This window comes from Mya arenaria, chromosome 14 (genome assembly GCF_026914265.1).
Source record: "Mya arenaria isolate MELC-2E11 chromosome 14, ASM2691426v1".
NCBI lineage: Eukaryota > Metazoa > Mollusca > Bivalvia > Myida > Myidae > Mya > Mya arenaria.
The window spans coordinates 45,197,334-45,222,877 of NC_069135.1; the positions used below are offsets into that span (position 1 = coordinate 45,197,334).

The window sequence follows — 25,544 nt, forward strand, 5'->3', positions numbered from 1 at the left end:
ACTTTATAAGATGTGTAAAAGTATTCTTGTATGAAGGATTGAACGTTTGAAATGCATCAACGATTTTCAACGTGTCATTTCACTACTTCGGTGATATAAAAGTTTTCAGGAGGGTTGACGGCTGTACACCCTCCCCCAGTTATGATTTTCCGGATCAGCCATTGATAAGCATACGGACCTATAAACAGGTCCGTGATGTCTGCGAATTACCGCGTACAATCCAGTAAACTTGTCAAATGTTTAAATGTTAGATGTGAACGTATACGCTAAGCTGTTTTATAATAACGCGTGTCACGCACAGGCATCTGAATCATTGTTTGTCACTAAAATGTTGTTTAAAACCATTTTGGGTACATACAATGAGATAAACAACACATCTGAAGATATTTAGTGTCTTTGATATACAAAAAAGAAACAAGGTATGTAACTCAAACTTCCCCGATTTCACGTTAGAGTCCAGTTTTATGCAAATTTCTCAACCAACATATAAACAATCCATTTTTAAATAAGTGACATGGAAAGAAAAGTCAATTACCTTTATGGTGTGCGATATGTTGGTATAACTATAGTTGTCTTTAGACAAACAAGCACAATTCAATGTCCAATGCTCGTGTTTTTCTTTAGTCGGAAAGAGTACAGCAAATTCAAATCTTCAATTTTCCCCGTGTAAACAGTACTAATCACAGACCTATTGAAGCTATTTTATGCTTCAGTGTACAGATAAATTAATTATATTCCTTAATATCACAATCACTAACACCACAGTTTAAGAAATTACCGTATCAGTCTTCAAATTAAATCCACTTCAAAGTGTCGTTAATATGTAGCATGCAGAATGGGCGTAAAATTTGTTATTGGTCCCAGGTGTTGCGTATATTCTTCACGAGACGCAATCCCGGAAGACGCTGTTGTCTTCCTATGCAACGCGCCACGGAACCCTTTCCGGAAGACGTGACCGTAATCCGAACTGACGTTCCTGGAATGTTTCCCCGGTCGCCTCACTTCTCTTAGTTTGTAAGCTGCAACGTCGTTGCAGTCGCCGCCCCTATGCTGCTCGGACTTGAACGGCCCGGATGTGGCTGGTGTCTTTATGTTCTCAAACGCGTGCTGGAATTACACTATAAACTATCGAATGTATGCACGATGAAAAACATTTTTTTATTGCTGTAGCTTCAAAAATAAGAAAGTTGGTTAAAAGGTCACATAGCAATGTCAATTTTGATATTTGTTTGCAAAACTGTACATATGTTCCAAATTCAATTCATGGAGCTTCAAAACAAAAGGTAAAAGGTCATAGGTCTAGGTCATCCGAAGACAACATTGATACTTGTGTACAAAAATGTACCCATGGTTCAAATTTGATTGCTGTAGCTTCAAAATAAAAATGTAAGTCAAAAGGTCATTTATATCTGTTTACAAAATTGTACATATTGTCCAAATTTAATAGATGTAGGTTCGGAAAACAAGGAGGTTAAAAGAGACTCGTTGTTCATAATCAAGACTACAGTTTTTGCTCTAGAACAAGGCCTTGTTTTTAATAAATTGTTTAACGGATCCCCCGCCCAATTATTTCGAAAAATTGAGCAAAAAGGAAAAATTTGCAAAAAAAAAAAAATGAAAAAAGATATCGGATTTTTGTTTCTGCTGACGTGGAAATTAATGTATGTTCATATGTTCGTGTAAAACCTGTTTTCTGTTCCTTTGTAACATTAGGGTGCAGTTTTTAAAATTGTTTTCAAAATTGCGGCCTCAATGAAGCTGAGATCATACATAAAATAAATTCTCATTTTCAACATTCCATTTGCATTTTAACGATTTTTTGTAAGAGCTGACAACTCAACTTTAAGCGATGTAATTGCATCAGCATCAGGTGAAGCAAAATAACACAATATGTATGCGTCAACTGATGAAAAAGACTGGACGGATTTGTCACCTGAAAAGACCTGCCAGGATGTCTTAGTTTTTGGAAACCGGTTCACCAAGGCTGATGTCTGTATCATTGGTAAGGATTCGCATATAAACCAGTGTTTTTGTTAAAATATATCGGCCTGTAGTGTTTATTAAAATGCCATATATTCATATTTGTGGTTAAAGTGTTGTCTTGTACCAAACATTATTCACAGTTTAAATGTAAAAGAAACATTTTAGAATTGGCCTGATCCAGTGTAAAGCTTTTTCACACAGGACTTCAACTTAACATACCTGCCAAAAATTTTTTTTAATAATTGTAGAGTCAAATGCTGGTGAAGCTAAAGAAGAAGAAACTACAACTTATGCCTTCAAAACCATGTAAGTCCTGAAGGTTTACAACAAGTTGCCAAATGATAGGTACATTCTCTCACTGCTCATTTTGAACAGGTGTTTTTTTAATAATAGTATAATAACTAGAACTTGTTATTAGCTTGGATGTAATTATTATATTTCAATGTTTTTTTTATTATGTACTTTGGATGATCAGCTGAAACCAGATGGAAAAAAATAACATAAACGAAGGTTCTAAGCAGTTCTAAGCTGGCCCGGTTAGCACAGTTGGTTAAATGTTAGTACCGGGTATACCAATTCAAAGGTCACGGGTTCAAACTTGAAGTCTGCTTGCTACAGTCACTGTCGTGATTTGATTCAAGATCAGTGAAGCCGTGGAATGTGCTGGTTGTGTTGCCAATGTAGACCCTGTATAGACTGACAACACCTGTAAATTTATTACAACTTTTTATTCATAAATATGCTCTTCAAGTTGTGGCCCAGGTTCAAAGCTTCACTCTCTGTTCAAACTATGGGAAAAGACGTGTTGTTTATAATAATAACAGTAATAATAATAATAATAACAACTTTATTTAACGAAGGTTACATACTAAGTGTACAATCATTACAGACATACTACTTATTTCCAGCATGGCCTTCACACAAGTATTACAAAAACACATATACTAAGTTACATATTAAGCAACATACAAAGCATACAATCACACTATCACTATCATACATTTCTTCGACAAACATAACTCAGTTTAATAAGATGATTATAAATTACAATTAGTTCATACTGTAAATAATGTAGATATATTCGGTAAAACCACATTCAATCAATATATTTCAACATTTACATATTTGGTAGTATCCATTACAAGTTGTTGCAAGAATGGCATATACGTACATTAACACAATTTATGTAAACAATGAACTATTTATTATAATGTGAATTAAATAAAGTGTCAAGATTATTTTTTTCATGTGATAAAATTATTCTGCCAATTAGTAGCCTTTTAATGCATGTTTAGCATTGTCAGCATCATCTCGAACTGAAACACCCAAGACGCTGGTTGCTGAAAAATTACCTAACCTAATCCTGTGGAGCTACCCTATTCCCAGACCCAAGCCCATGCCACAACAATGTGTTTGTCCAAGGGGGCATTAATTGTTAAACATATATTTTCAATTCAATTCAATTCAAATTCAAATTTTATTTGTAAAGAAAGGTCTCCGGCCCATAATACAACACATACAATACAAAGCATAAAATCTTTAGAGTTGTGATTTCTTAATGACATTCATTTTTCCTTATCTTTTTGTTTCAATATTACATTTACAAAGAATGCTATATTTTTTATTTGGTCATCATTTAGACTTTGCATAAGATTTATGAAGTTTTGGAAGTCTTGCCTACCCGTGTACCATTTATGGATATAAAATTGCCTTTCTTGCCTGGATTTGTTACATTGAAAGAATACATGAAATTCATCTTCTACATATCAAAATTAATTAAGCAATATCTACACAGTCTATTTTCCCTTTCGATACCCAAATGTCGACCAGTCTCAATAATAAAAAAAAATATGGCTAGAACATCGGAATCTCGCTAACGATTTCCTCACATAAAATGGTAGATTAATACATAAATATTTTTCTGGAATTAACAAAGTTTTAAAATGCTTATATGTGTCACATCGTGTTGAGTCTCCCACATTTTCGAACCAGTTTTGTCTTTTACAGTCAACTAACCTTTGCTTAAATGATATTAGAAAATCGTCAACATATGGAGACCACCTACTATTCAAGTAATCAAAATCTTGGATAACTTATTGCTTAAGATGCACAAAAATATTTTAACATCAAAAATGCATTACTTAATATAAATTCATTTTTATTATTTACATTTCCTTTTTCCATTTAAAAAAATGAGTCTTGGAGCAATGTAAAGTTTAAACATAATATGTTTGTACACTGCAGGTGTGTCAGTGAAATCTGCTACAGTTAAGTGCCCAGCAATGAGGAGCCAACTGCTGGTCTGACACAAGCATATTTCATTGCAGGCCGATATGTGGAAATGATGTTGCAAATAGGAAAACTCCTGCAGTCAGGATGCGCTTAAAAAAAACAACAACAAAAAGTGACACTAAAACTGAAAGTTTGTAATAATATTGACTTTATATGTGGCATTATTTTTAAGGTCAAGTAAATAAAATGCTTATATAATGATTAAATTAATTTAAAACTGAAATTTGTAGGAGAACATTGGACTGTAAAGCTAAACACATGTGTATGACAAAGTGATCATTTGAACATATCAATATTTATTATAATGTTGAGGCATTGTAAACATTGTGTTGCATAGAAATTAAAACCTACTTAAGCGTTTCTTTATTTTCACATGTCATTCATATGTGTCTATGAACATGTCTTTTCTGTTTGTTGATATTTTGATATTTTGGTTTTGCCACTAACACTATGAAAAATACATGTATTGTAAAAAAATGAGTATAAATTTGTCTGGATTCCTTTTTTTTCGCACCTCCCGTCCAACACTTTTAAAACAAAATCCGTTAACCAATTTATAAAAAAAATATGGCCTAAAGTTTGACTACTAACCAAAGGTTTATATCAAAAGATAGTCAGCTTTCTCATACATGTTTTTTAATAGTTTTAAAAGTCTATTTCCTTATATGTTTTAATATAGACCTTATAACGTCACAATATCGCTGGGGAAAAGATCACTTAATAGTTGATACGTTAAATTAACATTGGATTTAAGACAGTTTTATCCAGTTTTAGAGTATGTTTCATGTAACATTGGTATTCAGTCATCACTTTGAAATCAGTCTGATCCGCTTGATAACGGTTGGTTTTCAGGCGGATGGGGTAAAAAAAGATCAGTTAATTGTTTTGTGAATTTTTGGTAAACTCCTTCTACAAAGTCATACAGTTTAAAATATATATATTTGATGATATAAAATCGAACTTATATTCAAGTAGATGTTTTTGTCTGTATTTTTTTGTACGAAAGTTAATGTTTGAATGTTCAGCTTCAAGTTCAAGAACAAGGATTGCCATTTTTCTAATAACCGGTAAATTATGTGTATTTCGAAAGAAAATGTATTTATGTGAAAATATGCAACCTTTCTTAATACTATTTTTGGCAGACTTTTCTGGTTCAAAAAGATTGAGTTAAGTTTTGATCAAGGGAAAGTAACCACTCTTGATTTTAAAACTAGTTCTTAAAGGTGATCTTTCGCTACTAAATTTACAGTGAAAATATTTTAAATTGATGTTTTCGCTGTTTGTTTGTTTTTTTCACTGATAAAACTGAATATTTCATCGAAAAGCATGAACAAAATAAAGAATATTTGAAAACAACAACAACCCGACCTAGTAAAAGTGGGGATGTTACAAACATTTTTAGGCCACACTATTGGTTGGTTGTTTTCGGAATACGGTGGTTGTGTTTGTGATAATTAGAATTTTGTCTGTAACTGTAAAACTATCCGGCGATCCCATTGATGGAGACATAAGCCTGAACACTAACCACGACAGCATTTCTGAGCTTAACTAATATTACGATGTAACCAATAAACATATAGTGTTAATGCCCGTGCATGGTAATTTGCCGTGAAGCTCTTGTTTGGTACATGTGATCATTAGAAATTTGTCGTTTGTAATCTATACTAAATGGATTTTTGTTTTTCAAAGCTTTTCTTAATTATTAATTGTAAAACTGTCCGGCGGTACAATTGGAGGAGACATGAGCCTGAACATTTACTATTATAATCGTTCACGAAAACATTTCTGAGCTTAACTAACATAATATTATACTAATCAATAAACAAATAGTTTGAATGCCCATGTATGCTATATTGCGGTGAAGCTCTTGTTTGGTACATGTTTATTATTTTTAAATATTTATAAAATGCAACAACACTTTATCATTTAAATGTCAAGGACTCAGTTGATTTCAATTAACAGCTTCAAACAATATCGGGAACTATGGTTCCCAGGCAGTTAGTAATCTATCTCAATTAGTAATTAATGCACGTAAGATTGATATCATTTCCAATTTTCGTCCTTTGGGAATCTTGGAACTGAATTATACCTTTAGCTAATATTTCAAACGCCACTTTCATCAAATTATACTTACATGAACGGATCACATTTTGTGTTTAACTAATAATAAACAAAATCAACAACACAATAAAGATCCTCCGAAGCCAAACGTTCAGATACTAATGTCTTTAAATGTTCTTTATGTACCCAAGTCACTGATGTTAGACATGCGCGCTGAAGCGCTCGTGTATTACTACAATAACTCGTTGTGTGGTTAACGTAAAATTTGTTCTGTACCACGTTGTCCAGAATAACATCGAATAACTAGCAAACGTTTAATGTTTAAGTGAATATAGTTTGAATTATCTGCACAATAGTAAACAGCACGGTTAAGCTCCGCCTACTGGTAACCGTTCCAATATAGGAGCTCCGCCTACTGGTAACCGTTCCAATATAGGAGTTAATGATAGACGATATCGAAAGAAAATTCTCACAAACATGGTGAAAGCTGCTAGGAACATAACGTTTGAAAGTACGACCAATGACAATTGACGATCTAGGGCAATCATTGCTCCGTGTTTACAGAAGAGAAACGAAGTGAGTTGAATTTGACTTCAAAATGTTATTTAAATACTGTTTTCACATCCTAACAACAATATTTTTAGCCATTTGAAACTGGCTCTGAAAAACTGACGACACTTCTCTTCACCATGTCTGGCACCTCCTCGCCTTGGCGCTCCTCTCCAGCGTGGCGCTCCTAACCGGCGTGTCCGGCACATTCTGGGCTTGGCGCTTCTCTACAGTGTGTCCGGCACCACCACCCTCCTTGCCTTGGCGCTCATTTCTGGCGTGTCTGGCGCGTCCTGGCATTGGCGCTCCTTTCCAGCGTGTCAAGCACCTCTTGACCTTTGCGCTCCTCTCCGGCGTGTCTGGCACCTCTTGACCTTTGCGCTCCTCTCCGGCGTGTCTGGCGCATCCTCGCCTTGGCGCTCTTCTTCGGTGTGTCTGGCACGTCCTGGCATTGGCGCTCATTTCCAGCGTGTCAAGCACCTCTTGACTTTTGCGCTCCTCTCCGGCGTGTCTGGCACCTCTTGACCTTTGCGCTCCTCTCCGGCGTGTCTGGCACGTCCTGGCATTGGCGCTCCTTTCCAGCGTGTCAAGCACCTCCTGGCCTTTTCGCTCCACTCCAGCGTGTCAGGCACTTCCTGGCCTTGGCGCTCCTCTCCAGCATGATCGGCATCTCCAGGCCTTGGCGCTCCTCACCAGCGTGTCCGGCACCTCCTGGGCTTGGCGCTCCTCTACAGCGTGTCATCACCTCCACCCTCCTAGCCTCGGCGCTCCTCTCAGTCGTGTCTGGCACCTCCTGGGCTTGGCGCTCCTCACTGGCGTATCTGGCACCTCCTGGGCTTGGCGCACCTCTCAAGAGTGTCTGGCACCTCCTGGGCTTGGCGCTCATCTCCAGCGTGTCTGGCACTTTCTGGCCTTGGCGCTCCTTTCCGGCGTGTCTGGCACCTCCTTGGCTTGGTGCTCCTCTCAGCCGTGTCTGGTACCTCCTGGGCTTGGCGCTCCTCTCTGGCGTATCTGGCACCTCCTGGGCTTGGCTCACCTCTCAAGAGTGCCTGGCACCTCCTGGCCTTGGCGCTCCTCTCCGGTGTGTCTGGCACCTCCTGGCCTGTGCGCTCCTCTCAGCCGTGTCTGGCACTTCATTGCATTGGCGCTCCTCTCTGGCGTATCTGGCACCTCCTGGGCTTGGCGCACCTCTCAAGAGTATTGGCATTGGCGCTCATCTCCAGCGTGTCTGGCACTTTCTGGCCTTGGCGCTCCTCTCCGGCGTGTCTGGCACCTCCTGGGCTTGGCGCTACTCTTAGCCGTGTCTGGCACCTCCTGGGCTTGGCGCTCCTCTCTGGCGTGTCTGGCACTTCCTGGGCTTGGCGCACCTCTCAAGAGTGTCTGGCACCTCCTGGCCTTGGCGCTCCTCTCCGGAGTGGTCGGCTGCTCCTCGCCTTGGCGCTCCTCTCCAGCGTGTCTGGCATCTCCTGGGATTGGCGCTCCTCTCCAGCGTGTCTGGCACCTCCTAGGCTTTGCCCTCCTCTCCAGCGTGTCTGGCACCCCCTGGGCTTGGCATTCCTCTCCAGCGTGTCTGGCACCTCCTGGGCTTGGCCTTCCTCTCCAGCGTCTCTAGCACCTCATGTGCTTGGCGCTCCTCTCCAGCTTGTCTGGCACCTCCTGGCGCGTGAAGTTTTATTATAAATATCTATCATGTGTTAAAGATCCGGATCGAAAAATTCGATTGACGGGCACGCGGGTTTTCCGGTTACTTGGCAAGACCTTTCGAGTTGCCGGCCATGCAGCCGCGCCCGAGGGTCAGATTTTTTATTTGCACAGGTAACACATGATAGACTTATTTCTGACATACCTATTTTTATAAATTTACGGAAGAATTGACGTAGAAAGCGTATTTTTGTACAATTCATCGAAAAGCGCGCGTGACGTTGTTTATTTACGTCATGGTGCGTAGTTATTGTAAATTATTGTTGACCTCATATACATGCAGTTCCTCTCAAAATCATGTTTTTGACGATTATTTATTTACATATTTAATTAAATCAAAAGTATTTCATACTTATATTACTAATTGCGTTTTATTGAAATGACATATTGTCATGTGACTTTGCATAAACCATACAACTTGAAAAGTAATAGCAGTCGCGCGTCGCCAGTTGTGTGTGCGAGTGAGTGTGTGTGTGCGTGCGTGTGCGTGTGCGTGTGTGGAAAAGAATCAAAGTCTCCATCAAAATCACAAGGGGTTTGTTTTTCGTTCTTAATCTTTGCATTTCAGCAGACGCTGTAGACCGTCTGTCATTTTCCTCGCCGACATTCTTCTGGGTTCCGGCAGTTTTTTTGGAAAGTGTCACATGACATGTTGCCGTTGTCTTACCTGCTGCTCCCTTAAGTTACTGGTTTATATAATCACATTGAGAATGCCAAGATGTTCTGCGTATAGATCAACCACAGAAAAATATTTTATTGTGATTGGAATAAAATCATGAATGAATGTGAATAGAGTGACTGAAAAAAAATAGTGAATCGTTCGTTCATTCATTCAAGCATTCATGCATTCATTCAATCATTCATGCATTCATTCAATCATTCATACATTCGTTCGTTATTTCATTCGTTCGTTAATTTATTAATATATTCGTTCATTCATTTATTAATATATTCGTTCATTCATTTATTAATATATTCGTTCATTCATTTATTTACTCTCTACGATGAATGTTCCTGATTATGGTCGACAACTTCGACTGTCATCGTTGAAATACGATGCTCGGCGAAACTTGCCGGAAATTCACGAACACGTGGGTACGAAGTGGACCGGTGACGCAATCAACGAAGAGATAAACAGAAGGGAAGATGTTGTCTGCTAAACAATTCGTTCGCCATTTCTCCATATCTCAGGTAACACGGTCAAATTGTAGCTCATGCATTTTATCTTTTATTTCTGATGTCAAAGATGTCCTTGTTGATAACATATTGAACGTACTTTTAATGTGTAATGTATTTTCGCGACATTATTCCTTTCTGCGTGTAAAAGTCTTGTTTTTTTTATATTGATTTGTACCAATTAATTTCTTTATAGAGAATCGAATAATTTAGGGAAAAGGCTTGAAGTATATGCAGTTTAATTGTATGTGTTTGAATCAGTTCATATTTCAACGTTACACGGTTCAGTGAACTGGTGAATTTCCATATTTATGTTTAGTCTTAGACGAAACAAAAACTATGTTGTGGTTCCTGTGTTAAATGTTGAACAATCCTCAACAGTCTAGGTAGGTAGGGAACAAATTTTGTCCATGCACCTTTTGTGAAATATGGAGTTAGCCAGTGAAACAATAGTAAAAATTAATATCAAAACATTTATATAACACCTACTTTTAGGGTAAACACTAAATGTAGTTACTTCCCTTTTAATTAAAGCACAGACAATTATGTCAAAACAATGATTAGATATTAAAAAGAAAGATTGAATTTGTTTTGATATTTTTTGGGAATCATTACTAACCATTATTAAATTTTAATAGAGAACCTTTTTCTTTGAGCATTACAAACAAAATGAGTATAAATTTGATGATGTATCATCTATTATTTCTATTTTCATATATTTTCAAGATCAAACTGTCTGGCTGTAAAACTAACTTTCAAGAACATTCATTCCTCAATTAATTGATAAATGACCTTAAATAATCTGGGACATGACAAATGTCAACAACAAAGCATGGTCTTCATACATCCACTAGAACACGACCCATCTACGAGGGAATCAGATTGATCTCTGACAGTGAGAGTGATTGAATATCCATGTAAGATGAAGCAAACACTTGGAAAAATGTTTTGAACTGTTTTTAACCCACTGATAATCCACATATTTTTGTTTGCACCTTTGACCATTCAAAATTGTCGCATTTAGTCAATGGGGAAAAGTGTAATTCAGCGTGTTTGTAAACATGTTGGACATTGCCGTTAGACTTTTAAATTGTCTTTTCTATCTTCAAAAAATGGAGGACAAAGTTGTCAGACATTTTTGTCTGTGTTAAACTGATATCCAAAATTGAAATATCCATTTGTGTATGAAGCCTAGCTTTTATGTTTTTACAAGTTATTTTTTACCAGATGTCCAAATCTGTGTAGTGTGCACTCTCATAGATATCAGGTGAAGGTAGTTAAAATGTGTTAAAATGCTACTGGTGACAGCGCTGAGTTGTCCAATTACAGTCAGGAAGAGATGGAGCACATTTGTGAAGCAGCCAATATGCAAAAGGACACACACCAATGGATAATGATCAAATAACTTGATGGTGTTTGTCATTTTTAGCTCTACCGGCCAAAGGCCAGAAGAGCTTATGCGATGGTAATGTGTACGTAGTAATGTGCATCTGTGCGGTCGTGCGTTCGTGCGTCTGTAAACAATTGCTTGTGAACACGATACAGTCTTCATTTTTAGCTCCACTGGCCGAAGGCCATGGAGCTTATGTCGTCACAGATTGTCCGTCGTGAGTGCGTGCGTGCATGCGTGCGTGCATAAACTTTTACTTTAAACAACATCTCCTCTGAAACTGATAAGCGGATTTTGACAAAACTTCACAGGAATGTTCCTTTGGTGGTCCTTTACCAAAATTGCTCAAATGGTTCCGGTCCATTGCACAATATGGCCGCCAGAGCTAAAAATAGCAAAATCTTTAAACGACATCTCCTCTGAAACGGTTCTGCAGATTTTGATGAAACTTGACAGTAATGTTCCTTGGGTGGTCCTTTATTAAAATTGCTCAAATGGTTCTGGTCCATTGCACAATATGGCCGCCACAGCTAAAAATAGCAAAATCTTTAAACGACATCTCCTCTGAAACGGATAGGCAGATTTTGATGAAACTTGACAGAATTGTTCCTTGGGTGGTCCTTAACCAAAATTGCTCAAATGGTTCCGGTCCGCTGCACAACATGGCTGCCAGGGCAAAAAAATAGAAAAACCTTTAAAGAACATCTTCTCAGAAACCGATGATCAGATTTTGATGAAACTTAACAGAAATGTTCCTTGGATGGTCCTTTATCAAATTTGCTTCAATGGTTTCGGTCCACTGCACAAGATGGCCCCCAGAGGTAAAAATAGAAAAACCTTTAAACGACTTCTCCTCAGAAACCGATGATCGTATTGCAATGAAACTTGACAGAAATGTTACTTGGGTAGTCCTTAACCAAAATAGCCCAAACAGTTCTGGTCTGCTGCACAACATGGGCACCAGAGCTAAGAATAGAAAAAAACGTTAAACTACATCTTCTCAGAAACCGATTATCAGATTTTGATGAAACTTTACATAAATGTTCATCGGGATGCCCTTTAACCAAAATTGCCCAAATGGTTCCGGTCCGCTGCACAACATGGCTGCGAGAGTTAAAAATAGAAAAACCTTTAAGGACTTCTCGTCCGCAGTCTTCACGAAAAACATTTTAACCTACTAGCCAGTTGGACTAGCATAATGGCATATTTTACTAGTCCGAATGACAATCTAGTAGTCCGACTATTTTGCCACATTATAAAACTGTATGCTTGAGGTAAATACCTATTTCAATTGAGCAGCTTGCAGTTTGAGTAAACATTTCTTTATTATGATGCTCATGCAGTGATAGGGAGTGACATCCTTCTGTTGGGAATAGTGCTCCTTGTTTTTCAGAACCTATGGGTACTATGTAAAAACAAAAGGCATCTTGCTTGAATAGACTGTAATAATATCAACATGGTTAGAAAAGAAATGCCATGCTTTAATAGCTTTGATTACATTTTACTACTGAATTACCTCCCTTTAATAGAAAAAAAAATAATGTCTTAATTTTTCACGTATAGCATCTTTAAATAATTTTTAAACAATAATAATTTATGAGTAAACATATGAGCATAAAGTTCTCACAAAAAGATCAATTTAAAAACCTTACATTTATACATAGGAAAGTATATATAGACTGAACATTAATTTTCGTTTAAGTGACATTCTGAAAGTTTATGAAACAGCTATTTTTAGTAACTTAAATGGCCGAAAAGTGTAAGTGAAACACCAAGTCGATTCTATCTCGTCAGTTCTTGTTCAGGTTAGATATTTGCTTCATAATCTATTCAGATTAAATGTTAACCGATGATCAGATTTTGATGAAACTTGACAGAAATGTTCCTTGGGTGGTCATTAACCAAAATTTGTTAAATGGTTCCAGTCCACTGCACACCATGGCTGCCAGAGCTAAAAAATAAAAAAAACTTTATACGACTTGTCGTCGAAACCGATGACCTTTTTTCGATAAAACTTGACAGAAATGTTTGTTTGGTGCTCCTTTACTCAAATTGCCCAAATCATTTCGGTCCACTGCACAACATGGCAGCCAGAGCTATTAAAGTAAAAAAAATTTTTAAATAACTTCTCCTCAAAAATTGATGATTGTATTTCTATGAAACTTGACGAAAATGTTCGTTAGGTGGTCTTTGCTTGAACCTTTTGGCCAGTGGAGCACAGGCACTGATGTGCCTCTTGTTGATTGTATCTCGATGAAACTTGTACAGTATCTAGATATCCATTAGAGGTCGGTTCCTTTCGAAAACCAGCAAGATCCACCCATGAACGCCTAGATTATGGGCCATGAAAGTTTTAAAGAAATGCTTTCTATTTTTAGCCAGGTCTGCATGAGCGAATTCTATTTTTAGCCAAGTTTACATGTACATGTAAATTCAAGTCTAGAGTTAAGGGAGACAATTTGCAAGACTAGGATTTTGAGAGACCTTCTGCAGTTGATTATGTGAATTACTCTGCCTTGTTCTTGTTGAAAGCCCAAAGGCCATTTTTTAGCTTTAAGTTCTGTAGTTTGCGCATTCATCTTAACAAAATTGGTTGTGAATTTTTAAGTTATGCACCTGGTGTCATTACTGGCCACACCCAGGGTTCACAGGTTTGGTAAACATAAATCTGGAAAGGTTTGAAAATCTTTTTGTGTGTTTGTGCATCCATCTCAGCAGAACTGATTGTGAATGTTTGTTCAAATTGATCAATGTTGTCCTAGGATGCCCTTGACTTTGACCAAATTTTTTTAACTTTTAAAACTACAGAAATTTTTACTATGAGTACAGTTTTGAAAGCATTTTTTTTTTGTCGGATGACTTTTACTTTGCACATATTAAAATAGTTCATGCAGCTAATCTGCTTACAATACTTTCTGGGCTCAGATGTTGAACGTGCTACGTTTTCAGGTAACCCAAACACAAAACATAAACTATATGTCGGTTTCCTTTTACCCATACATACATGCTCTGGATTGATATGACCACAAAAGCCATGCCAGTAGAGCATAGGCCCTTTTGGGCCTCTTGTTTATTGTTAGTCAGACTTGGCAACTTGATGGTCTTTGTCATCTCTTATTGTTAGTCCAACTGGGCAACTTGATGGTATTTGTCAGTTCTTATCGTTAGTCAGACTAGGCAACTTGATGGTCTTTGTCATCTCTTATTGTTAGTCCAACTGGGCAACTTGATGGTCATTGTCATCTCTTATCGTTAGTCAGACTAGGCAACTTGATGGTCTTTGTCATCTCTTATCGTAAGTCAGACTAATGGCAACTTGATGGTCTTTGTCATCTCTTATCGTTAGTCAGACATGGCAACTTGATGGTCATTGTCATCTCTTATCTTTAGTCAGACTGGGTAACTTAATGGTCTTTCAGGGGTCGACACTAACCATTTTCCCAACGGATCCCGAAGGAACACCAACATCTGAAATCAGGTGTCCCTTCCTGAAATTAACGAGTCCCTTCCATTTTTTACATTTTTTTTCATTAATGAGCCTGTTTTAATATTAAATTGAACATACAAATCCAGTGCCTTTTACTTTTCAATTTGTAATTCAAGCATACACCATATTATACATGTTTTCAACAGCATGCAATGACAAGTTAGTTATAGCACGATGTCACCCATGTGAACCTCTGGCAGTGGCAGAGAGGAAGATTTGGGTCTTAAGTCAGTAGATTGGGTTCAAAAGTGGTAGAATGTCTAAGTCACACAATGGGTACAATGTAAATAAAAAAATGTTGTTACCATTTTTAGATTTTCGGAAAATACGCATTAAAAATGCCATGGTTCAGGGTCTTGTCAGATGTCATTGCTTTTGATTGAAAAACAGTAGGAATATTACATCTGGCTTGTGAATCAATCAGACTGCCCAACAAGTGTAGTGCATACTGGAAGAGCAGACAACTGGAAAATAGTGTATGTTTATTTTCGCGACAAAATGTCATAATTTTTTATCCATTGATTGAAGATAAATAATAAAACTTTGGGAATTTTATTTCTATAATGTTTTGATCAAGGCATAAAACAAAGAATGCTGAATAGTAGGATGGCTTCCCAGTGAACTAGTTCCGTAGGATGCCAGTCTTTTGTGCTGTAAATGTTACTGTAACAACTCGATGGTCGCATCATTAAGGCATCAAAGTCAGCAGTTTGGCATCTTTTTTGGCGGTTCTGACACATGAGCAAACTAGTTCACCATAATTATTGTACCGATTATAAAAGTCCGTCACCTCCGACACCATAATTATTTTACCTATTATTAAAGTCCGTCCGTTTAACCGCATGCGCACTGTGAAATGACCTGTTTATTTATAGATTCATGACTTAATTATAGTGAAAAGGTCAGCCATACTTTCGCTTTAGTGTGTGCGACGTATTAATATTAATATCTTTTTTACATGCACTGTCAAGAAAGTTAGGGGGACCCAAATTTAGGTAATTAATTCATGAAACGCTATTTATTATTGACATTTAGCTTTTATCGGTCAAAATTTAAGTGTCCCGACGGAATACCGGACTTTGAAGTTCAGGTGTTCCTCCCGAAAAATTGGTGTCCTCCGGATCCCGGGACCCCGTTAGTGTCGAATACTGTCTTTGTCATCTCTTATCGTTAGTCAGACCGGGCAACTTGATGGTCTTTGTCATCTCTTATCGTTAGTCAGACTAGGAAACTTGATGGTCTTTGTCATCTCTTATTGTTAGTCAGACTAGGAAACTTGATAGTCTATGTCATTTCTCACTGTTAGTCAGACTAGGAAACTTGATAGTCTATGTCATTTCTCACTGTTAGTCAGACTAGGAAACTTGATGGTCTATGTCATTTCTCACTGTTAGTCAAACTAGGAAACTTGATGGTCTATGTCATTTCTCACTGTTAGTCAGACTAGGAAACTTGATAGTCTATGTCATTTCTCACTGTTAGTCAGACCAGGAAACTTGATAGTCTATGTCATTTCTCACTGTACGTCAGACCAGGAAACTTGATAGTCTATGTCATTTCTCACTGTTAGTCAGACTAGGAAACTTGATAGTCTTATGTCATTTCTCACTGTTAGTCAGACTAGGAAACTTGATAATCTATGTCATTTCTCAGTGTTAGTCAGACCAGGAAACTTGATAGTCTATGTCATTTCTCACTGTACGTCAGACCAGGAAACTTGATAGTCTATGTCATTTCTCACTGTACGTCAGACCAGGAAACTTGATAGTCTATGTCATTTCTCACTGTACGTCAGACCAGGAAACTTGATAGTCTATGTCATTTCTCACTGTACGTCAGACCAGGAAACTTGATAGTCTATGTCATTTCTCACTGTACGTCAGACCAGGAAACTTGATAGTCTATGTCATTTCTCACTGTTAGTCAGACCAGGAAACTTGATAGTCTATGTCATTTCTCACTGTACGTCAGACCAGGAAACTTGATAGTCTATGTCATTTCTCACTGTACGTCAGACCAGGAAACTTGATAGTCTATGTCATTTCTCACTGTTTGTCAGACCAGGAAACTTGATAGTCTATGTCATTTCTCACTGTACGTCAGACCAGGAAACTTGATAGTCTATGTCATTTCTCACTGTTAGTCAGACTAGGAAACTTGATAGTCTTATGTCATTTCTCACTGTTAGTCAGACCAGGAAACTTGATAGTCTATGTCATTTCTCACTGTACGTCAGACCAGGAAACTTGATAGTCTATGTCATTTCTCACTGTACGTCAGACCAGGAAACTTGATAGTCTATGTCATTTTTCACTGTTAGTCAGACCAGGAAACTTGATAGTCTATGTCATTTCTCACTGTTAGTCTGACAAGGAAACTTGATAGTCTATGTCATTTCTCACTGTTAGTCTGACAAGGAAACTTGATAGTCTATGTCATTTCTCACTGTACGTCAGACCAGGAAACTTGATAGTCTATGTCATTTCTCACTGTACGTCAGACCAGGAAACTTGATAGTCTATGTCATTTCTCAGTGTTAGTCAGACCAGGAAACTTGATAGTCTATGTCATTTCTCACTGTTAGTCAGACTAGGAAACTTGATGGTCTATGTCATTTCTCACTGTTAGTCTGACAAGGAAACTTGATAGTCTATGTCATTTCTCACTGTTAGTCAGACTAGGAAACTTGATAGTCTATGTCATTTCTCACTGTACGTCAGACCAGGAAACTTGATAGTCTATGTCATTTCTCACTGTTTGTCAGACCAGGAAACTTGATAGTCTATGTCATTTCTCACTGTTAGTCAGACTAGGAAACTTGATAGTCTATGTCATTTCTCACTGTACGTCAGACCAGGAAACTTGATAGTCTATGTCATTTCTCACTGTACGTCAGACCAGGAAACTTGATAGTCTATGTCATTTCTCACTGTACGTCAGACCAGGAAACTTGATAGTCTATGTCATTTCTCACTGTTAGTCAGACCAGGAAACTTGATAGTCTATGTCATTTCTCACTGTACGTCAGACCAGGAAACTTGATAGTCTATGTCATTTCTCACTGTTAGTCAGACTAGGAAACTTGATAGTCTATGTCATTTCTCACTGTTAGTCAGACTAGGAAACTTGATAGTCTATGTCATTTCTCACTGTTAGTCAGACCAGGAAACTTGATAGTCTATGTCATTTCTCACTGTACGTCAGACCAGGAAACTTGATAGTCTATGTCATTTCTCACTGTTAGTCAGACTAGGAAACTTGATAGTCTATGTCATTTCTCACTGTTAGTCAGACCAGGAAACTTGATGGTCTATGTCATTTCTCACTGTTAGTCAAACCAGGAAACTTGATGGTCTATGTCATTTCTCACTGTTAGTCAGACCAGGAAACTTGATAGACTATATTCATTTCTCACTGTTTGTCAGACTAGGAAACTTGATAGTCTATGTCATTTCTCACTGTTAGTCAGACCAGGAAACTTAATAGTCTATGTCATTTCTCACTGTTAGTCAGGCTGGGCATCTTGATTGTCTTTGTCATCTCTCATCGCAGACTGGGCAAGTATACTGTTTTTTATCCCTAAAGAATAACTGAAAAGTTGTTTTAAATGGATAATAGTGGTCAACATAATATTTTGACCAAATAGAAGGCAGTATTTCAGCGAAGCATAAAACCATTTATTTTTGTAAGTACATCCTACTGGTATCAACCTGTACAGTAGCAATTACTTAGTGTGACTGCTCAGACAAAATATTAGCATGTTATGAGATAAAAGTAAACTTTTATTTATCTTATCAGTAAACGTGCAAACAAATATTGCAGCAAGGGTTTATCCTTGAAAGTTTGTGTCCTTGGGCATCAGTAATTTGGTCAAGGTTTGAATAATGTGATAAGAAAGACTCAGTTTTTGTTATTGTTCATATATCTATCTGACTTGGAGTAGCACATTTAATCAAACTATTTGTGGATTCACTTGTAAGTATTCATGCTGTTGGTTACTATTGGTTACTGTTGGTTACTATTGGTTACTGTTGGTTACTATTGGTTTGACTTTAAATGCTTTGATCATAATATACTATGTACACAATCTTTTTATTTTGAATTGAAAGAAACAAACTGATTTTCTTCCTGGATAGTTGTTACTGATTAGTTTGCAAGAAAAATGTTCTACAACATTACATCATAGCTGCATTTGCTGTGTCTAGAAGCAAGGACCATATAATGGCTTCCAGATGCTTGCTTATTCAAAACATTGGTAGCCATTCATTTTGCAGAATTCCATCATCTGTAACTGTCAATTCAGTCAAAATCAGTCAATTTTCCTGAACTGTCATGTTTCCCCTATTATGAGCTAAGAAGGATTTTGTTTACTTTTATTTGGAAAAATAAAGAAATGTTAATGAAAACCTTCTCGATTTGCAGTTAATTGTTCCTGTGGTGTATGGGAAGTTAAAATTGCCTTGTATCTATAGTATTGAAGAAAAATGGTTGAGGTATTGTCACAGCAATCATACGTCATCTGTGTTGGTGATGGTGGATTGTGGTGCTATAACTTGGGAACTTTTAATTTAAAAGCTATCATTCTTTAGATAATTGATCTTCATAATGGCGCCTGTAATCCTGTGTAGCAAGTTGTATCACAATGGTGAGTAAGCCCCATGTTCAACTTAAAAAAAATGACAAAAGTAATTTGTCGTCTACTTGTAAATGCTCCTGTTTTTTCTTAAGCTTGTTTTGTTCAGGATATGCTCAAGAAGGTTATAAATATAAAGTTGTGCCAAGGTTGGTTTTAATCCCAATAATGAAAAGACCTTGAGATAAAACAAAGCAGAGATTTTATACAGCCCAGTTATTTAACAAAAACCTCATGCCAGGCTACAATTTTATGATCAAGGACCATTGGTTTTCCATCATAGACATTGTGGACCCTATTATATCATTTGTGTAGAACAATATACCATGTTTTTGAAATAATAAATAAGACACAATGTTTGTCATTAGTAAACTGATCTGTTATTTATTTACAAATTTATGGTCAATATTCTGAAGTCATTTAAAAAAAATTGATTAAGTAATAGTTAAGTTGTGCATTGTGATTCATTACCGTATGTATCATTATAGCTATTTTCTGTCCATATTTTTTACTGTGTATTTTATCAAACATTTACATTGTATTAACAAAATATTATGTTTTAATATTGCTTCAATTACTGATAATGGTGTCAAAGTCAAGAGTAACTAACATTTTTCCTGCATTTACTTAAAGGCAGTCAACCTCATTGTTAATAATATAGAAGATACATATCTAACAGAAAAAATATAATATATCACAAAAATAAATTATCCCGTAAAACAATGAGATATGGAGGTTTCACTTTATGATAAAGATCGATAATATCCATTTTTGGGTATATTTGGTACATGCCAATATAGTTTATGCATTTTCAACAATAGAACAGAGCATTTAGTGCAATTAAGTTTTTTTCTCAGCTTTATCCAGTTAATTTGCAATTTTCTGTTCAACGTCGGTACTGATCAAATTATCAAATTTGCGATAAAATAAATTTATCACTAATTTGTGTTTTTAAAGGGACTAGACACCAGATAGTCCCATAAGTGGCAAATAAAGTATTTCCTCAAAAACAAGCCTAGAATTGTCAATACATAATAGTATGTATATTTTAGCTAGTGAAGGTCATGTGATTAGTACTTAAATATTCTGACACTATTTTTTAATTTACTGGTAACTTCTGCGCAGGATACATGTGTTGTGAGCGATGTCATTCATCAGTAAGTAAGATTCAATGTGTTGTCTCATCAATTGTATGTAAGATTTTGACAATTTTCTTTTTTTCTTGCAATTGTATCATCTGGTGTCTAGTCCCTTTAACAGGTTTAAATTTACGGATGCATATGAGCTTGGCTGCCTTTAAAAACAAAAGCAATGTTGTTACAAGAAAAAAACTCTGTTCTAGATAAGCTGCCACTTTCAATTCACTGCCTCTCTTAGTTGAGGCCCTTATATGAGTTTTGTCCAGACTTCTTCTATTTGTCAATGGATAAATGTAACCAATAGTTTGATTTTAAGACAGAAATCTTTGGGGGGCCTCATAAAGTGTAAGTGCCTCATGGAACTTGTGCATCATCTAACAGTGAAAACTAAATACACATTGTACATTGTATTTAAACATAAAGACCAAAAACTACTGGTAGTTTTATTGCCTGTGGGAGTTCCCTATTTTCGAGAGGTGCAACTGTTACAATATCGATATTGTAACAGTTGCACCTCTCGAAAATAGGGAACTATTAGTGGTATAAACTTATTTTGGTTACTTTCAAGTGAGTAAATTTATGTTTTATTTGGTGTATTTCATTATTTAGTGTGAAGTGTTATAAGGTCACTCAGACTGGTTTGTATTCTGTAGTATTTTTATCATGGGCAAAATGTAATAGAATAGGGTTGAAAGATAGTGGGATTCAAGGTCATAATTCAGATTATAAAATCATTGTCACAATTGTTCAACTCAAAATAAGTGTACTACTCATAGTTTTAATTTGTTTTGGTGATTTTTAGGTAAGTTTAAAAAGCAATATTATGATTGTGGAGTTATTATGAATTATTTCAAAGAACAAGGATAAAGCGAAAATTAAAAAAGTATGTTTTTGCTTTTAATGCCCCCGAAGGTGGGCATATTAAAATCGCACCGTCCGTCCGTCTGTCCGTCCGTCCGACTCAATAACTCAGAATATTATGGACAGATTTTAAAATAACTTGCCACATGTGTTCGGCATACCAAGACAACGTGTCGCGTGCAAGAACCGTGTCCCTACCTCTAAGGTCAAGGTCACACTTGTGTGTTTATTCCCAATGGAATGCTGCATATAAGGACATAGAGTATAGGTTGTCGTGTCCGGGCTGTAACTTTCCCTTGTATGGACAGATTTTAAAATAACTTGCCACATGTGTTCGGCAACGTACCGCATGCAAGACCCGTGTCCTGCCTCTAAGGTCAAGGTCACACTTAGGTGTTTATTCCCAATGGAATGCTGCATATAAGGACATAGAGTATAGGTTTTCGTGTCCGGGCTGTAACTTTCCCTTGTATGGACAGATTTTAAAATAACTTGCCACATGTGTTCGGCAACGTACCGCGTGCAAGACCCGTGTCCTGCCTCTAAGGTCAAGGTCACACTTAGGTGTTTATTCCCAATGGAATGCTGCATATAAGGACATAGAGTATAGGTTGTCGTGTCCGGGCTGTAACTTTCCCTTGTATGGACAGATTTTAAAATCACTTGCCACATGTGTACCACATACCAAGATGACGTGTCACGTGCAAGACCCGTGTCCCTACCTCTAAGGTGAAAGATACACTAAGGGTTTATTCACAAGGGAATTCTGAATATAAGGACATAACAGTGTAGGTTGTCAAGTATGGGTGGTATTTTTTATGTTCAGAGGCAATTTGAAATAACTTGCCATATGTATTTGACACGTAAAGGCAAGATCAACTTTTCATGTACTGACCTTGTTCATAGGTCAATGTCACATTCGGGGGCATTCGTCACATACTGTGTATGTCTTGTTGTATATGTACATGTAACATGTCTACTTTTGTGCGTGACTGACATGATTAAGACTCTTTTTCATGAATGCAAACAGTTTGTGCGAGTTGATTCGAAGTTCCATGAGGCCTAACAAAAATATTGTTTGGTTAGGGTAACATCCTTGTCAAAAATAGGTAGGGGGCTTATAATTTGTGTTTCTTTTAGTTTTTCATTTTTTTTTTCAAATTGACTATTAAAATGGTAGGGTCATCGCCTATTCCATAGGGAGGGTCGGGTTTCCCGACCCAAATGCAATTTTTTTTGGGCTTGATGCAACATGACATTTAAGTTACAATTGAGCTTCTCCCAGTATATTCATTGTGGCATTTTCAATGGTGAGGTATTTACCAGATTTCACAATAAATGATTTGTTCATGATTAATGGGAGTAATGTTGGCCTTAAGCTCATAAATCAGCACTTTTTCAATAATCCTAATTGCAGGGCCTATACAAATAAGGACTGCTTATCAGCAAGTTGGCTGTTTGTTTTTGATTTGCTATCTACTGACTTGGCATTGAATTATGTGGCATATGACATAAAGGGATAAGAAATAGAAAAATAAATATGGAATTGCCAACATCAGTTTTCTTTACATTATTATTAATTATATCTACAGCATTGAAATAATGTACTCAGCTGAGAAAATTTAAAAAGAATTTTCAAGAAGCTGAGGCCGAAGTGAATAAACTGTAAAATAAGAGATTTTGTTCTGTTTTCAGTCCTTACAAAGGATGAAGATAGCTGTGATTGGTCAGAGTGTGTTTGGGGCAGATGTGTACAAGCTTCTGCAGAAAGATGGACATGAGATAGTTGGTGTATTTACCGTCCCTGATGTGAACGGAAAACCTGACCCGCTTGGTTTGTATAGATTTTTAACAAAGTTCTTTTATTCAGAGAAATTTAAAATGCTTTGAAACTATGTTGTAAAGATTGTGTCTGTAGTTACTGTGGTATTGAATTACTTTCATTCAGGGTAAAAACTTCAAAATATCAAAATGATCTATTTGGAAGTTACCAATTCCGAATTAAAAAGCAACATAGTTTGCACTTATGCCCATTCCAAACACCAGCTCCTGAACATTACAGTGCACCCTATAGATCTTGTCATTCCAATGTTTTTAACAGCTGTGGCAGCCCAGTCGGATGGTATTCCTGTTTTCAAGTACAAGCGTTGGCAGATAAAGAAACAGCCAATTCCTGAGGTTCTTGCGGAATACCAGAAACTGGGCGCAGAGCTCAATGTGCTACCGTTTTGCTCCCAGTTTATTCCCATGGACGTGATCAATTTTCCAAAGGAAAGGTCCATTATCTACCATCCATCCATATTACCACTGCATCGGGGAGCCTCTGCCATCAACTGGTTAGTTAAAAAATCATTAAAATGGAGTCAATTCGGATCTGCAAAAAGTGCATAATGAATTATATATGAGTAGTTTCATTAAAAAGAAATTAATGTCCATTGATAGTGACTCTTTGTGTACTAGTATATTACTACAATAAAAACATTTTATATTGTTAACATACAATTCCTTATTTAATTAAAAGCTTATAAGTAGCTCCTTACATTAAACTGTAATTAAACATAGATGCTTATTTTGAATATTGATCTTTTGTTGCAACATCATGATCAGTTTAAAAATAGTAGTCTTTAACTTAGTAGTGTGTAATCAAGATATCACTCTTCCCCTACAGGACCCTGATGCAGGGGGACAAGGTGGGAGGGTTTTCAGTATTCTGGGCGGACGATGGGCTCGACACCGGCCCCATTCTTCTCCAAAAGAAGACCTACGTGGCCCCTAACGACACCGTGGATACCATCTACAACAGGTTCCTCTATCCTGAAGGAGTGAAGGCTATGGTGAGGAAATTAACTAGATGACATGAGGCATTATTGTATCAAGCAGGGTCAGGACAAAAGCCCTTCTACCAATTTTTGCAGACACACAAGGTTTCCCTTCCCCTGAAAAGAATTTACATTCAAAATTCAAGAAAGTATTATAGATAGGAAATAAGTGAATAAAGTATATTACTAGTTACAGGACTTTATGAATACTACTGTAATAGTTTACGTATAGTTATATGTGGTACTTGATACGTCACTGTTAATAATAATATATAAAATTTGTTATTAATTTGTTTTCACAAATTTCATTTTCTAAAGATGCCATTTTCTGATTTAAGGTTGGTTAAAGTTTGTTATAATTGGCAATGGTGATAATATGTTTATTTAATTCCATTGCCAGGGAGAGGCAGTGCGACTAATTGACACGGGAATGGCTCCCAAAATCGTGCAAAATGAAGATGGTGCCACCTACGATGCCATGATGAAAAAGAGCAACGCTGTGGTAGGGAAAGATGTTCAAGATCCCCATTTTAAATGAGAAAGAAAAGGATTATCTTTCTATTCTTTTGTTTCCTACTTCTCCCTTTGATTCTTTCCCAAGCTCCTGTTTGTTCCAATTTGTTCTTCTCCGATTGCACATTATTTTCTCCAGGTTCTGATTGATATTTTCACCTTGTTTAACCCATTTGGTTTCCACATTTTTCAAATGGATTAACCAAATTCCCATTAGTTTCTCTAATGATATTAGCATATACAGTCAAAACTTCCTGTGTCTATGTTGTTGATACCTTAGGAAGTACTTCAAGATATTTGTCATTGATACAACCGAAAAACAGATCATGTGTCACTGAACCCAAAATATTCTTAAAAAGTTTGACATAACCGAAACGAACATGGAGATAACAGAGTTTGACATAACAGGAACAAACATGGAGATAACAGAGTTTGACATAACAGGAACAAACATGGAGATAACAGAGTTTGACATAACCGAAACGAACATGGAGATAACAGAGTTTGACATAACCGAAACGAACATGGAGATAACAGAGTTTGACATAACAGGAACAAACATGGAGATAACAGAGTTTGACATAACAGGAACAAACATGGAGATAACAGAGTTTGACATAGTGAGTTTCGACTGTATCCTGTAATGTTCCCTCATTCCTGATTGGTTGTCATAAGCGTCCTAATTTCCTGTTTGTTCAATTGTGAATTCCCCTTATCTGTTGTAGATCAACTGGGACCAGAGTGCGGAGGCGATCCACAATTGGATCCGTGGCTGCGACAAAGTACCGGGAGCCTGGGCAACCATCAATGGAGAGGTTATCTATAATTTGAAACCACTTACATTGCAAATTAAAGTTTCAAGTTCAAACTAATTTTTAGCTCCACTGGCCGAAGGCCATGGAGCTTATGTTGCACAGATTGTCCGTCGTGAGTGCGTGCG

General features: G+C 37.0%; 1 protein-coding gene across 1 annotated transcript in view; it reads left to right on the forward strand.

Annotated features, from left to right (window-relative positions):
* Positions 1 to 9,660: 9,660 nt before the first annotated feature.
* The window catches only part of LOC128217973 (cytosolic 10-formyltetrahydrofolate dehydrogenase-like), a 40,000-nt gene continuing 24,116 nt past the window's right edge, over positions 9,661 to 25,544 (forward strand). The window contains exons 1-6 of the mRNA XM_052925456.1: positions 9,661 to 9,777; positions 22,968 to 23,106; positions 23,374 to 23,608; positions 23,941 to 24,106; positions 24,492 to 24,593; positions 25,330 to 25,419. Coding sequence (XP_052781416.1) covers positions 9,733 to 9,777; positions 22,968 to 23,106; positions 23,374 to 23,608; positions 23,941 to 24,106; positions 24,492 to 24,593; positions 25,330 to 25,419 — 777 coding nt within the window. The 5' untranslated portion in view covers positions 9,661 to 9,732. The remainder of the gene's footprint in view (positions 9,778 to 22,967; positions 23,107 to 23,373; positions 23,609 to 23,940; positions 24,107 to 24,491; positions 24,594 to 25,329; positions 25,420 to 25,544) is intronic.